The sequence below is a fragment of the Cajanus cajan genome, chromosome 7, assembly GCF_000230855.2.
Source record: "Cajanus cajan strain Asha chromosome 7, NIPB_CcT2T_4, whole genome shotgun sequence".
NCBI classification, from domain to species: Eukaryota; Viridiplantae; Streptophyta; class Magnoliopsida; order Fabales; family Fabaceae; genus Cajanus; species Cajanus cajan.
The window spans coordinates 32,274,031-32,288,460 of record NC_138523.1 but is presented as its reverse complement, the minus strand read 5'-3'; the positions used below and the strand labels follow the sequence as shown (position 1 = coordinate 32,288,460).

The window sequence follows — 14,430 nt, the reverse complement described above, 5'->3', positions numbered from 1 at the left end:
GAAAAGGGAGAAGGCGCGAGAAAGAGAAAAAGGGATTTTCTAAAACTCAAACGGCCATAACACGTGTCAGCCAGGGGACACACCTGAACGTGCAATAAATGAGACCCATTATGACAGAAGGAGCCATCATCGCGTAACCGTCACACCCATCAACGCGCTGGCCTCGGTTACCGATACAAGAAACGAAAGTTACGACATGCGGCATCGTAAACGGGCTAACATACGCGAAAATTCATTTCCCCCCAACAAGCTCGGGCTCAACTCCGCGACCTACGGTCTAGTGTACTATCCGTACCATGAAGCCGAGTCTGAACTCGGCTAAGCAATGCAGGACGCCCTCAAGCACACGCTATGTGACGTCAGCTCGGCACTTAAGCAAACCATAAACGATCAGGGACCCTCGCTCCAGGCGAAACCTATCACCGAACCTTGAGACTACATCTTCCCAACCAAGGTCGAGTTCGAACCTTGTTATGCCAAGGTCAAGTCTGAACCTCGGGATTACATTTTCCTGACCAAGGTCGAGCTCGACCCTTGGAGATCGCATCTGCTTAACAAGGTCAAATCTGAACCTTCAAACAATAAATTTGGGAGCTCCTCAAAATCCCCTTCGCTCTCACACCACTAGGCGCTTAGGGAGCAAGTGTCCTGACCAGCCGAGTCGCCGACCTGCCCCTCACCAATCTACTGATTCGATCAAGGGTTTACCAGTCTGATCAAGCAGTAACCTCATTATTGTCGAGCCTCGCGGGTTGACCATGAAACGTGGACATTGGGACACCGCATCGGCCCAAAGGGGCCACGTCATCAAGCAAATAAACATACAATCTTGTCACCGTGTCACCTGCACGTCTCCGAAAACAAGGCAACAATGGTGACACATGGCATGTTAACGGACCCGCATACGCGAAAAGCCACCTCCCTCCAGCGAGCTCGGTCTCAACTCCTCGACCTACGATCTTCGGAGCTCGTGGGACTAATGTACTATCCGGTCTGTGAAACCGAGCTCCAAGCTCGGCATCACAGCGCAAGATGACCTCGGGCACGCGCTACGCGACGTCAGCTCGGGATTTAAGTAGATCATAACTGATCACAAGAGATCTCGCCCCAGACGATATATATTATCCCATCTTATCATATCTTATCTCAGGCCCAAGGCCCAAAGCAACCCTAATTTACACTAAGGTACGTGCATTACTTATACGAGATTCATACTCCCACAAACACTAACTTTAGCATCGAAGTCTCTTTTGCAGGTACCACCCCCATCTTGGAGGACCAACGTACCAGTGAAGGAGGCTCACCGATCTTACTGGACGGATCACCTCTACGACCAAATTCCGGTAAGAACACTAACCATTAACATTGTGATTAAAATGTATATTACTTGGTCCGGCTTCATTATCATTTGTTCCTGGAAACCTTGTTGGTGGTAAATTATAATCTACATGATTATATGAAAAGAAAAAAAGGAAGTGTGTTCATAGAGAGATTATAAAGAATTTATTAAATTAATTAAATAATTATAAAATTTAAATAAAGAATTTGACCAATTTTATTCTAAAATAAATGAAATAACCAATTTTAAATATATTTAAAATTAACCATGACTAACCATGATTAATGTGATCTGTGACACCCTCTACCCCAGCATACATATACAATAATTATAAAAACATCTTCTTGGGTTAAATAAAATCTTTAGAATTAAAACAAAGGTTCCACTAACATAAGAGTAGAGAATTCACATTCGTAAACTTAAATCATAGTCAAATGCAAAATTTATACGAAAATGAAACATGAGTTTTTCCAAAACAAAATAACAATAATGAAATCCTAAACTAAGCGTAGCTATGCCCCGATGTCACATATCCTATCAGAGCATGCCCAACTAAGCCTAAGTCTCATCACCAACATCCTCATGCTGATGATCACCTACAACACAATTTAAACACATACAAAGAACAACAAGAGAGTGAGAAACATCTCACTCAAGTTCAGGTGCAGAAATAAAGGTTAGGTAACACACACACAACAAACATAATACAAGTCACAAGCACAAATCACATATGAACAATACATTACACAATCAGTATCACATGCACACTCGTTTATCATGCAATGATGTCAGGGTCTTGACTCATATATGCATGCATGTAGCACCAATCACATATCACATATCACTGGTGTTCTACCTAAAAAAGACACCTAAGGTAGTCTAGGAGTACATGTAGGGAGCTACCCATACAATCCTAAAGACCTACTTTATAATAATTTAACACTATTAAAAATATAAAAATAAATATGTTAAATTTTATCAAAATCAAGTTTAATTTATTTATGATATAAATATTTTTTTAATATCTAATATATATTTTTAGATGATAATTTATTTTAAAATATATTTTATGATGATAATTCTAAATGAAACATAAATCTTTTGATTTTTTTTATTTTGATTTTTTTAATCAACGTATACAATAAATAGAAAACACAAAAGGTAAACATGCATACTACAAATCTTATTTTATAAAAAATTAATTTTTTTAATATATTACATTATATATGTGAGTATTAAGATATATATATATATATATATATATTATAATTTAACTTTTTAAAAAATTGATTCGTTATTAAAGAGTATTCTTTATTATATAAGAGAACTAATCTCCTTCAAAAGTTTGACAGATATTAAATAAATAAACATCTTCTTCAAATGTATATTTTATACATATGATAATTTAAACATATATATATATATATATATATATATATATATATATATATATGTATGTATTTTATTATAATATAATTTTTATTTTTTTAAAATATATTATTTTTTTAGAAAAAAAATTATATATGTGTTAAATAGAAGTGGGGGCAAGTGCCCCCACTATGTAGAATGTAGATCCGTCCCTGTTTGACATCATGCCTGATGGAGGAGGCCCATGGGCCAAGGGCCCAACTACTAGGGCTATGGCAAAGAGGATCCAAGAGGAGTGGGCCCAAGCTCAAGGAAAGCCCATTACACTTTTTAGTTGGGCTTTGATTCAAGCCCAAGTAGAGTAGGAGTAGTGTAGGTTGGGCCTTAGGGCTTGTATTTCTTTTAGGCCTTGTGTTTCGGCCACTTAGAATAGGAATTTCATTTCACGGTCATTTGAATTTAGGGTTAAATTAGGGTTGCATGTGTATAGTCATTAGAATGTAATTTGCATAGCATTTGGAATGCATTTCGGCCATGTGCACACATGCACATGGTGTGACCGAAATGCAACTCAAATGGATGCTAAACTACATTCCAAATGATTGCACATGGGTGGGTGACTGGGTTGGCTCCAAAATTTGAATTTTGAATTCAAATTTTGGGTGCCTAAGGTTAAGTAAACCATACCATGGTTTCACTTAACCTTAGGCTAACCCATGGTTTACCTAAACCTAATTTTGCCTATAAATTCTAGATGGCCGAGAGTTGTAAATACTTTTGGATTAATTGAATGAGTTTTCTACATTTGAAACCTCTCCCTCCAAAAGTCTCTCTCAACCTACCTCTACCCTCCTTGAACTCCTCTCTTTGTAGAGCTAGGTTGCTTCTCTTCTATCCGGACTTAGCTTGATCAAGTCTAGGTCACATTGCTTCTTCTTGGAGCTTCCTTCCTTGCAATACTTCCAAGGAACCGAGAAGGATTAGAAGGTGTTCTTTAAGGATTCACCAAGTGGAACCTCATCAAGTGGTATCAGAGCTTTGGTCTTCAAGAGATAAGCTCTTATTTCTTGTCTTTTGAATTGTTTGATCCGTGTTCATCCTTGTTCATCTTTGTGTTCATGTTACTTTAGAGTTGATTCCTTCCTAGATCTATCTTTTTGTCTTAAAATTGATGGATCTAGTTTCGGTTTTTGCTTAAATGATTCATATGTGCATTTTATCTTGAATTGCTTTTCATGAATCATGCTCCATCTCTTATGCTTTTAGGAAAATTTCTGCCTATGAACATTTTGGTTTTTTTGAGTCTTATTTGAAAATTTTTTTTGGCTATTGTGTGTTTGAGTCTTTTTCTTTTTGAATCCATGTCTAGAAGTCATGTGTAGCTCTTGCTTTGTTGTTAATTCTTAGCTATGCTTGTTTGACTTTTGTTTTTAATTTTCTTGTGAAATTTTATTTTGGATTTGGCCGAGATCCTTTTAGTCCTTGCACTAGTGCAAAAAAGGGTATTTACGTCACCCAATTTACGTCGCAAACCACAAACACCGATGTTGTAAAAACACGGTGGTAGTTTCGTAAATAAGTGGAGACTAATTTACGTCGGACCTCTCGTAGACCGACGTAAATTAGGTAATTTATGTCGGGTACCTCTATTCACACGTAAATTTACGTCGGTTCCCTTTAGTCCGACGTAAATTTACGTCGATCCCACCCACGTCCGACGTAAATTTACGTCGGAGTCCACCAAGGCCGACGTAAATTTACGTCGGCGAAGCCTTATCCGACGTAATAGTTCTCCTATATTGCCCCCAAAGTCCCATTTTCATTCCCGCGCTCACAGTTTATACGAAATCCTCTGAATTACTTGAGTCTCCCACTGCGTTTACGGCTACATTCAACGTATCCAAGTTTGTAAGTGTCAGCACGTTGGTCGTTTGAGGTTAGTTTGTTGTCCCCGTAATTTATTTGTTTTTTTTTTTGCTATTTGTTCCTCTGGAACGGCCCGTTCTGCAAGGAGAACGGGCCGTTCTCCTTGCAGAACGGGCCGTTCTCCTTGTAGAACGGGCCGTTCTCCTTGCAGGACGGGCCGTTCTCCTTGCAGAACGGGCCGTTCTCCTTGCAGAACGGGCCGTTCTCCTTGCAGAACGGGCCGTTCTACAAGCAGTACGGGTCGTTCTGCATGGAGAACGGCCCGTTCTGCTGGAATTTTTTTTGTTGTAATTTGTTGATCTGGAACGTCCCGTTCTAGTTTCAGTACGGGCCGTTCCAGATGCATTAAAGAAGAGACTTTTTTAGGCATTGACATTTAATTTTTTCAGGATTATGGAGGATTCTGGGTCTGGCAGTGGAAGGAGGGAAGGTAGATCTGTCACTCGATTGTCTGGGTTGACAGCTGGGCGCATTGCCAAGGAGAGGACACCGGTTGAGGTGGATCCTCGTTCTGGCAAGGCATCAAGCCCAAATACTGCCAAGTTTAAGAGCTATTTGGGAGTCCTAGCTCGACGACATGTTTCTATTATCATTCCATCATGGGATGACGTTCAGGAGGTTGACAAGAACCTCATGTGGCAGGATATTCAGGTATATACTTTCACATCCTTTCAATATTATATAACTTAAATACATTATTTATTATTTGTTGTTATTTTCATAGCAAAATTTTGACATTCCCAACACTGAGGGCATGAGGAGGAAGATGTTATCTGCCCTTGCCACCAGGTGGAGAGACTTCAAGACTTTCTTGACACGGGAGTATGTATTTGGAGAGCGCCAAAATGAGACTCCCTGTCTAAAGTACCAGATCATTGATGAGGAGTGGATGCAATTTTGTGCCACTCGATTGGACCCTTCGTGGCAGGTTAGTTATTGATAACTTTTACATTGACACAAATACTTAAGGTATATTTTAATTTATCTCATTTTTTTTTTGTATTATTGCAGGCTAAAAGAATAGCTGCCCAAGAACGACAAGCCAAGAATGATGCACCCCATCTATTGTCAAGAGGGGGATATGAAAGAAAAAAAAACCAAATGAAGAAGGCTAGGGCACAGGCAGCAGGGGTTGAGGATGCTGACCGTGTGGAGTCACCTCCCCGCCATGAGATGTGGATAGCAGCCCGGACAAAACCAGATGGGCAAATGACTTCTGAGTCTGCAAGGGTCGTTGCTAATAAAATAGTAAGTAAAAATATACAAATTAAGACTCTTCATTTCAACTCATTTAATTCATAAGATTTTTTAATCTTCCTTATTGTTGTAGGAGGATTTAGTTGAGCAGAGCACCTAGGGCTCATTTATTTCCGATGGTCGGAATGATATCCTCACAACGGCCATAGGAAAGCCAGAGCACGGAGGTCGTGTGTGTGGTGTTGGTGGTTCTTGGAGCCACCGAGATTTCTCTGGTGGCCGATCATCGAGGAGCACTGTCGACTCTTGCAGTCAAGAGGTTATACAGAAATTGGAGCAGAGATTGGAGATGCAGTTTGAAGAGAAAATGAAGAATATTGAAAAACAGTTTGAAGAGAAGTTTGAACTTTTGGCTCGTTCTCAGCAACAGACTGCATTTGCTCATGATGGTGTTCGAGTCAGCACTAAAGGGAGTTGTGCTGCTCCAAATTTCTCAGGGGAACATGCTCACACTGATGTACCAAACCAGTGCGAGTTATATGTTGAGGATGACCCCCCACGGTTAGTGGCTATTGGCCAAGTATTTGAGGGTGGCTCAACCATCCATGGTGTCCCTCTACAGCCAGACTGGACACGGGTTGTGGTTGACCAAGTTCAAGATGCTGCTGCTCCAGTGCCTTTGCCCAATACAGAGGTTCAACTAGTGGGGCAGGCAACCGGCACATTCTTAGCTTGGCCAAAATGTTTGGTCATGCCGCTTTCAGCACGGGCAAAGGTAATTATATTATTGCTCTTTTAGATTCTTATAATTCTATTATTGTTTAACTAATTTTGATTATTTCTTTAGGATTTTATCGATCGTGGTAAGGAGGTCATGAGAGAACCTCATGTTCATGATGCTAATATCGCAGAAGCTGAGGATGATCCCATATCTAAGCTTCTAATCAAATTACCACGATTAAAGAAGCAACCAATTCAATTGCAGTGGGACATTAGAGTTTTTGGAGTTGATAGCTCTGATGTTCCACTATACATATCTCTGCCTGATGCATTAGAGATTGTTGGGGGAAACTCCATGTTAAATATATCTGTCATACAGTTGTGGGCCATGTAAGTCATATTTTCTTTTATGAGTCTAAATTTACAATAATTACATTTAACTTATAATAATTATTTGTGTTAGGTACATGGACAAATTGAGTGTGGAGCAAGCACAAGCAGAAGTATATGGATTTATTGAGCCTCAATCCATCCAAAAATCAGGAAACACTCAGGTCCAGATCCAACAATATATGCAAACATGGATGAGTGACTCAAGAAGACATATATACATGGCTCCATACATTGACGGGTTAGTTTTTTAATTGATTTTTTAATCATGGTAATTTTTTAACTAATTTGTTTGTCATACAATGTAAGTCTCATTGGCAGTTAATGGTAATCATTCCTAAGGAATATACCGTAGTGTGGTTTTGTTCACTTCATCGAAAACCAAGCCAGGAAATTAAAAGCCAATTACATGGGTAACTAAATTTTTTTATTATGTTTTAACACTGTAATTATATATATTGGCTAACATTTATTTTTATTTCAATTAATTAGAATCGTGTCTGGAGCTAATATATTAAGTGGAAGAGCCAGATCATCAAAGTCATTGCATTTCATATACCCTAAGGTTAGCAAATTAATTCATACAGTCAATAATATTTAAATTTATTGACTTTGGAATTAATAGTTATTTGTTTCTCATTTTAGTGTAATAAGCAACAAGACTCGTTTGAATGTGGCTATTACATCATGTATTGGATGAAAGCCATAGTTTCTGCGGGTATTATTGATTCTTGGGCGCAGGTAATTCATATCAAAATTTATTTAACTATATTTACCTTTAGAATAATTAACATTGCATATTAATGACACTTAAATTACCCTTTCAGGTCTTTCAAGATCCATCTCCATTGCCCGAAGATGAGATGCTCAAGATAAGAGTACAATGGGCAACTTTTTTTCTAAGTTTAGTTAGTTAGATATTATGTTTATAGTTTGATAGTTAGTTATTTAGATAGCATTGACAAACATGTTTTATAGCTTTTTTAGGATAATAGGATTTACATTGTCATAATTTATGTTTTTTAAGATTTATATATTATTTTCTTTTTGTCATTCAATTTTGAAATACAATTTGAATTTCTATTCTGGACTGCCTGGTTTAGATTTGGTATTCTGGATTATATTTATATGCAGGTGTTGGGTATATCAATTTACAAACGTTTTAAAAAAAAACTGCCACAATTTACGTCGGACATGGCGTTGTCCGACGTAAATTTACGTCGGGCCTTGCAATGACCGACGTAAATTTACGTCGGACAAGGCCACGTCCGACGTAAATTTGTGGCATGATTTTGCCCCTTTTTACGTCGGTCTGCAAAATTTCCCGACGTAAATTTACGTCGTCTTCCAGTGGCGACGTAAATTTACGACTCCCGTATCAACGTCGGACCCTTTTCCGACGTAAAAGGGTCAAAATACACGACGTAAAACACCCTTTGTGTACTAGTGTTGTGTGCTCATAATTTTTGTTTTGATTTGAGTTAATAAACTACTAGTAGTTCATTAGTAGCTTTCCTAGTTTTTAGGTTTCCTATGCTATAAAGTGTCTTACATTTTTTGCCTAATTCCGTGAGTTCAATCTTGTGAATCTTTTGGTTGCTGAAAATTTGTGTTTAGATCAATTTGAAATTTGAATTTAGGAGCCAAAACCGTGCCATGTGCTAAAAACAAAGCAAGTGACAAAAGCATGTTACACTTAATTTCATTTTGACCTAATTTGCTTCTCATTTACATTTCAAATTTGAAACGGTTTTTGGTGATTTGAAAAAGAGTGATCGAGAGTGTGTACTTCACATTTACAAAGGAAAAAAGGCATCTCCTAATTCTATAAATATATATATATATATATATATAGAACAAAGTTCAAAAGAAAAATGCAAAAGAAATTTGATTAAAAAAATAGTCAAAACCTAAATTGTCAAAGTAAAAGCCAAACTAGAACTAAAATGTATACACAAAGATGCAATGTCAAACAAAGAAAGATCAGAAACATTGAAACTAGCACTAACACCATACTCAGAAGGAAGATCTAGAACATAGGCATTGTTATTGATTTTCCTAAGGATTTGGAAGGGTCCATCTCCTCTAGGACTAAGCTTTGACTTTCTTTTGGAAGGAAACCGATCCTTCCTAAGGTGTAGCCAAACCCAGTCACCTTCCTTGAAGATAACTTCCTTCCTACCCTTATTATTGTATTTTTGGTATTTTTCAGTTTGGGATTGAATATGATCTCTAACCCTCTCATGTAATTTCTTGACAAACTCAGCCCTAGATGTGCCTTCTTTAAGAATAAAGGAAGCAACATCCGGAAGAGGTAATAAATCCAAAGGAGTAAGAGGATTAAAGCCATAAACAATCTCAAATGGAGACATGTTAGTGGTCTTGTGAACCACCCTATTGTAGGCAAACTCCACATGAGGAAGATAGTCATCCCATGACTTCTTATTGCCTTTGAGGATTGCCCTCAACATAGTCCCTAGAGACCTATTTACTACCTCAGTTTGCCCATCAGTTTGGGGATGACATGTGGTAGAAAATAGCAGTTTAGTTCCAAGCTTTGCCCAAAGAGTTTTCCAAAAATGGCTTAAGAACTTAACATCTCTATCAGAGACTATAGTTTTGGGTAACCCATGGAGTCTCACAATCTCTTGAAAGAATAACTTAGCAATGTTACTTGCATCATCCACTTTGTGGCATGGAATAAAGTGTGCCATTTTGCTAAAACGGTCCACAACCACAAATATGGAATCCTTTCCTCTTTGGGTTCGCGGCAAACCAAGGATAAAATCCATGGAAATGTCTACCCAAGGAGAAGAGGATATAGGTAAGGGTGTGTATAGCCCATGAGGTTTAGTAGTAGACTTTGCTTGTAAACAAGCAATGCAACTACTACAAAACCGTTGGACATCTCTTTTCATATGAGGCCAAAAGAATTTCTCTCTCAAAAGAGAAAGAGTCTTCTCAATTCCAAAATGCCCCATGAGCCCACCCTCATGGCTCTCCCTAACCAGAAGTTTTCTAATAGATCCTTGGGGTATACAAAGTTTGTGTTCTTTAAAAAGAAACCCCTCAGAAATATAGTAACCTTGGTAAGGTTTTTGAATACATAAAGAATAAAAGTTAGCAAAATCAAGGTTTTTCTCATACAACTCCTTGATGTCATCAAACCCTAGTATTTGAGAACCTAGGATATTCAATAAAACATGTCTTCTTGACAAAGCATCAGCGACTACATTAGTAGAGCCCTTTTTGTATTTGATGACATAAGGGAACTGTTCTAAATACTCAACCCATTTTGCATGCCTTTTATTTAATTTATGTTGTCCCTTCAAATATTTAAGTGATTCGTGATCACTATGTATGACAAATTCCTTGGTCACAAGATAATGTTCCCAAGTTTGAAGGGCACGAACTAAAGCATATAACTCCTTGTCATAGGTAGGGTAGTTCAAGGTAGCCCCATGAAGTTTTTCACTGAAATAAGCTATTGGGTGGCCACCTTGTAACAACACAGCTCCTATGCCAAGTCCTGAAGCATCACATTCTAGCTCAAAAGTTTTAGAAAAATCAGGCAGAGCTAGAACAGGTGCTTGAGTGAGCTTATGCTTTAGATCTTGGAAAGCTAAGTTATGTTTTTCCTTCCATTCAAAGACCACATCCTTCTTCACCAACTCATTGAGAGGTGAAGCTAATGTAGAGAAGTTAGGAACAAATCTCCTATAAAAGCTTGCCAATCCATGGAAGCTCCTAACTTCACTTACATTAGTAGGAATAGGCCATTCTTGGATGGCTTTGATTTTCTCGGGGTCCACATGAACCCCATTTTTACTCACCACAAAACCTAAAAAAATAACATTATCTACACAAAAAGTGCACTTGTCTACATTGGCAAACAAGTGATTGTCTCTAAGAACAAGAAATACTTGTCTTAGGTGATCCACATGATCACTTAGACTTTGGCTATAGATTAGAATATCATCAAAATAAACAACTACAAACTTACCAATGCAATCCCTAAGGGCATGATTCATCAACCTCATGAATGTGCTAGGTGCATTAGTAAGCCCAAAAGGCATTACTAACCATTCATATAATCCAAACTTAGTCTTAAAAGCGGTTTTCCACTCATCACCTTCTTTGATTCTAATTTGGTGATATCCACTCTTAAGATCTACCTTGGAAAATATGGATGACCCATGCAATTCATCAAGCATGTCATCAAGCCTAGGAATTGGGTGCCTATATTTTATGGTGATGTTGTTGATGGCTCTACAGTCACAACACATCCTCCATTTTCCATCTTTTTTTGGCACCAAAATGACAGGTACAGCACAAGGACTTAGACTCTTTTGAATCCAGCCCTTCTCCAACAACTCTTGTACTTGCTTCTCTATCTCTTTAGTTTCTTGTGGATTAGTCCTATAAGCTGGTCTATTTGGAAGACTAGCCCCAGGCACAAGATCTATTTGATGCTCTATTCCCCTAAAAGGTGGAAGTCCAACTGGACCTTCTTTGGGAAATATATCATCAAAGTCATCTATAAGATTTTTCACCTCAAGAGGTAGAGTAGTTTCCAAAGAAGATGTGGCAGTGCAAGTTAATGTTCCTCTACACATGAGGATATGAGATGATGATTCAAGAAAAAGAGAAGTTTTGTGTAAAGGTTTTGATTGAAAACTCTCTTCTTGAACTATCTCTAGAGAGGGAACATTAATCTCTCTAGAATCCTCTTTTTCATCAATTTTTAGAAGTTTTTTTTTTTTTCAACTTTTTTTTGTTTTCCTTTTTCTTGCTCACGTTTGGCCTTCATTTGTACTTGATCTTCTATCACTTGTGAAGGTGATAAAGGATGAAGCACAAACTTTTTACCCTTATGTGTGAAAGTTATTTTATTAGTTAGGCCATCATGATGAGTTTGTTTATCAAATTGCCATGGCCTACCTAATAAAATATGACAAGCCTCCATAGGAACTACATCACATTTAACTTTATCTTGATAGTTCCCTATAGAAAACTCTACTTCCACTTGTTGGTTGACCACCATATCCCCATCATCATTAAGCCAATGAAGTTGATAAGGTTTTGGGTGGGGTGTGGTAGTCAAACCCAACTTTTCAACCATCCTAGTGCTACAACAATTGCACCAAGATCCACTATCCACTATGAGAGAACAAGCCTTGTTTGAAATGTTACATCTTGTATGAAAGATGTTCTCTCTTTGGGATTGTGTATCACTAGGTTGGTTGTTGAGGACCCTTCTCATCATAAGAAGTTCCCCATTATAAGGATAAGTGACCTCACATGTTTCTCCTTCACTTGCTTCTTCTTCATCCTCACTTGAAGATAAAGAAGTAGTAGCTTCATCTTGGCTACTATAAATGTCTTGGCCCCTTAAAATCATAACCTTCTTAGTAGGGCATTGAGAAGCAATATGGCCTCTCCCAAGACACTTAAAGCATTTTATGTCACTAGTCTTAGTGCTAGTGTGTGAAGTGTTTGTGTTTTTCTCTTTTGCCTTTTCTTTGCCCTTGTCTAGGTTTTTGGAGGGAAAAGTGTTTTTCTTTTCAAAATCATTTTTCTTGTCTTCCCTCTTGTAGTCAACCTTAGAATAAGATGATGAGTATGAGCTTTTAAATCCTTTTCTCAAATTTTGCTGTTCAACCTTGATGCAAAGTTGAACCAAATCATTTAAATCCCTATAAGGGAGAAGCTCCACTTTATCTCTTATTTCAAAAGTTAATCCACTTAAAAACCGAGCAATGGTAATGTTTTCTTCTTCCCTAATGCCAGCCCTCATTAAGTATAACTCCATCGTTTGTCTATACTCTTCCACAGTCATATTTTTTTGATGGAGTCTTTGGAGCTTATTGATAAGCTCCCTAGTATAGTAAGAGGGAATATGTCTCCTCCTCAAGGCACTCCTTAATTCATTCCAATATTGAATTGGAGGGTCATTATGGAGACGCCTATCTCGCACTAAAGAAGTCCACCAATACATGGCGTGACCTTGAAAACTTAGGGTGGCTAAGGAGACTTTTCTTTCTTCATTCACTTGATGACAAGTGAAAATTTGTTCCACCTTCATTTCCCAATCTAGGTACCCCTCAACATCATCTTTCCCATGAAAATAAGGGAGATCTACCCTAGATTCCCTTGGCTTGGGGGTCCTATGCACTCTTCTAGGAGGTGGTTGATAATGATCTCCTAAAGCAAGACTATTATCATTCATTGACTCTCCTAGAGTTGAACTATGATGGGAGCTATGTCTACTTCGGTGCTTGTGGTGTAATTTTTCTTCTTTCTCCTTTAATATTCGAATCTCTTCCTCTAAAGTAGCAAGTTGAGCCTCTCTTTCAAGTTTTTCTTTAAGTTTTTGCTTGGCTTCTTGCTTCTTCCAAAGCTTAAGTGATCTTAATTCATGTGTTACTTTTGACAAGTCATTGTAATCACTTGAATTACTATCACTTTGAGGAGTAGAAAACTCTTCCATTATAGGAGGAAGTAGCTTTTTGAGAAATGATTTTTGAAAATCAATTGTTTTTATGCAAGGTTAAGACTAAGTACTTAGAGGATTATGTATACAAATTGAACTTTGGAGGGAGGTGAGCTACTAGGAGCCACTTAAAAACCAAGCCTCTTCAAGTAAAAATTACTAATCCCCTTTGTAGTTAATCTCTACCAAATTCTTTTCAATGAAAATGATTTTTTTGATGTTTTTGTGAACTATGATAAGCTAGACGTATGAAAGCAAGTAAAACAAGGATTAAGCAACAAAAAATTAAACTACCTAAACGTGTCCTAAGGTGAGAGCTTGAGAGATACCAAAGATCAATCAAGGACCACTCCCACCAAGTACTAACGAAAATTGTAATCTTAAGGAGAGATGGTTGTGTACCAAAGACACTCCCAAGACACTCCTTGTAAAGGCCAAATACAAAGTACTAACAATAAAGAACAAGTGGCTGAAATGAAGTATTAAAAACAGCCACAAAGAATTAGTGATGGATTAGTGACCAAATTTTGCAACAAAAATTCAAATTAGTAAGGTAATATCGGTCACTAAAATCCGTCACTAATGCTTATACATTTTTTTTTAAAATTCAAATACAATCTTCAATTGAATCTCCAAGAATTCTCCACGGAAATGCTAGTCCAGCCACTTCAAATTTCCAGCCACAAGTGTTTGGTGTTTGATAGCCAAATCCAGAAGGCTCCTTTTCCCTTTCCTCCTCCTTTTCTTAGTCCTCTTTTGATGACCCTTGTAGAACTAGCTTCTAAGGAGATAAACTAGGTCAAGCATAGGTCACATTTGAGTTCCATGATGAATACAAACAACACAAGTATGGAAGAGTTATAGGAAAGAAGATTAGAATAGAAGAAGTGAATATAGATGACAAAAGACAAGATTAAACTAGGTCAAGGAAGAACAAACCTAAGAAAGGTTCTAGAATAGATGCACAAAACCAAACACTCAAAAATAGATGAGCTGA

General features: G+C 37.7%; 2 protein-coding genes across 2 annotated transcripts; both read left to right on the top strand.

Moving 5' to 3' along the window:
- The first annotated feature begins 5,011 nt into the window (after positions 1-5,011).
- LOC145950127 (uncharacterized) lies at positions 5,012-6,133 on the top strand. Its single transcript, XM_083061083.1, has 2 exons — positions 5,012-5,284; positions 5,358-6,133. The coding sequence occupies exons 1-2, from the start codon at positions 5,027-5,029 to the stop codon at positions 5,571-5,573; spliced, it is 474 nt and encodes a 157-aa protein (XP_082917209.1). The 5' UTR covers positions 5,012-5,026; the 3' UTR covers positions 5,574-6,133.
- Positions 6,134-6,285: 152 nt separating this feature from the next.
- Positions 6,286-7,264, top strand: LOC145950128 (uncharacterized). Its single transcript, XM_083061084.1, has 3 exons — positions 6,286-6,605; positions 6,678-6,940; positions 7,014-7,264. Exons 1-3 carry the CDS (start codon positions 6,582-6,584, stop codon positions 7,192-7,194), a joined length of 468 nt encoding a protein of 155 aa, XP_082917210.1. The 5' UTR covers positions 6,286-6,581; the 3' UTR covers positions 7,195-7,264.
- The last annotated feature ends 7,166 nt before the right edge of the window (positions 7,265-14,430 follow it).

Excerpts from the sequence above, each read along its gene's own strand:
- LOC145950127 (XM_083061083.1), top strand. The coding sequence starts at position 5,027 with ATGGAGGATTCTGGGTCTGGCAGTGGAAGGAGGGAAGGTAGATCTGTC. Across the intron at positions 5,285-5,357 it reads TCATGTGGCAGGATATTCAG|CAAAATTTTGACATTCCCAA; the intron begins GTATATACTTTC and ends TTATTTTCATAG.
- LOC145950128 (XM_083061084.1), top strand. The coding sequence starts at position 6,582 with ATGCCGCTTTCAGCACGGGCAAAG. Across the intron at positions 6,606-6,677 it reads CGCTTTCAGCACGGGCAAAG|GATTTTATCGATCGTGGTAA; the intron begins GTAATTATATTA and ends TTATTTCTTTAG. Across the intron at positions 6,941-7,013 it reads GTCATACAGTTGTGGGCCAT|GTACATGGACAAATTGAGTG; the intron begins GTAAGTCATATT and ends TATTTGTGTTAG.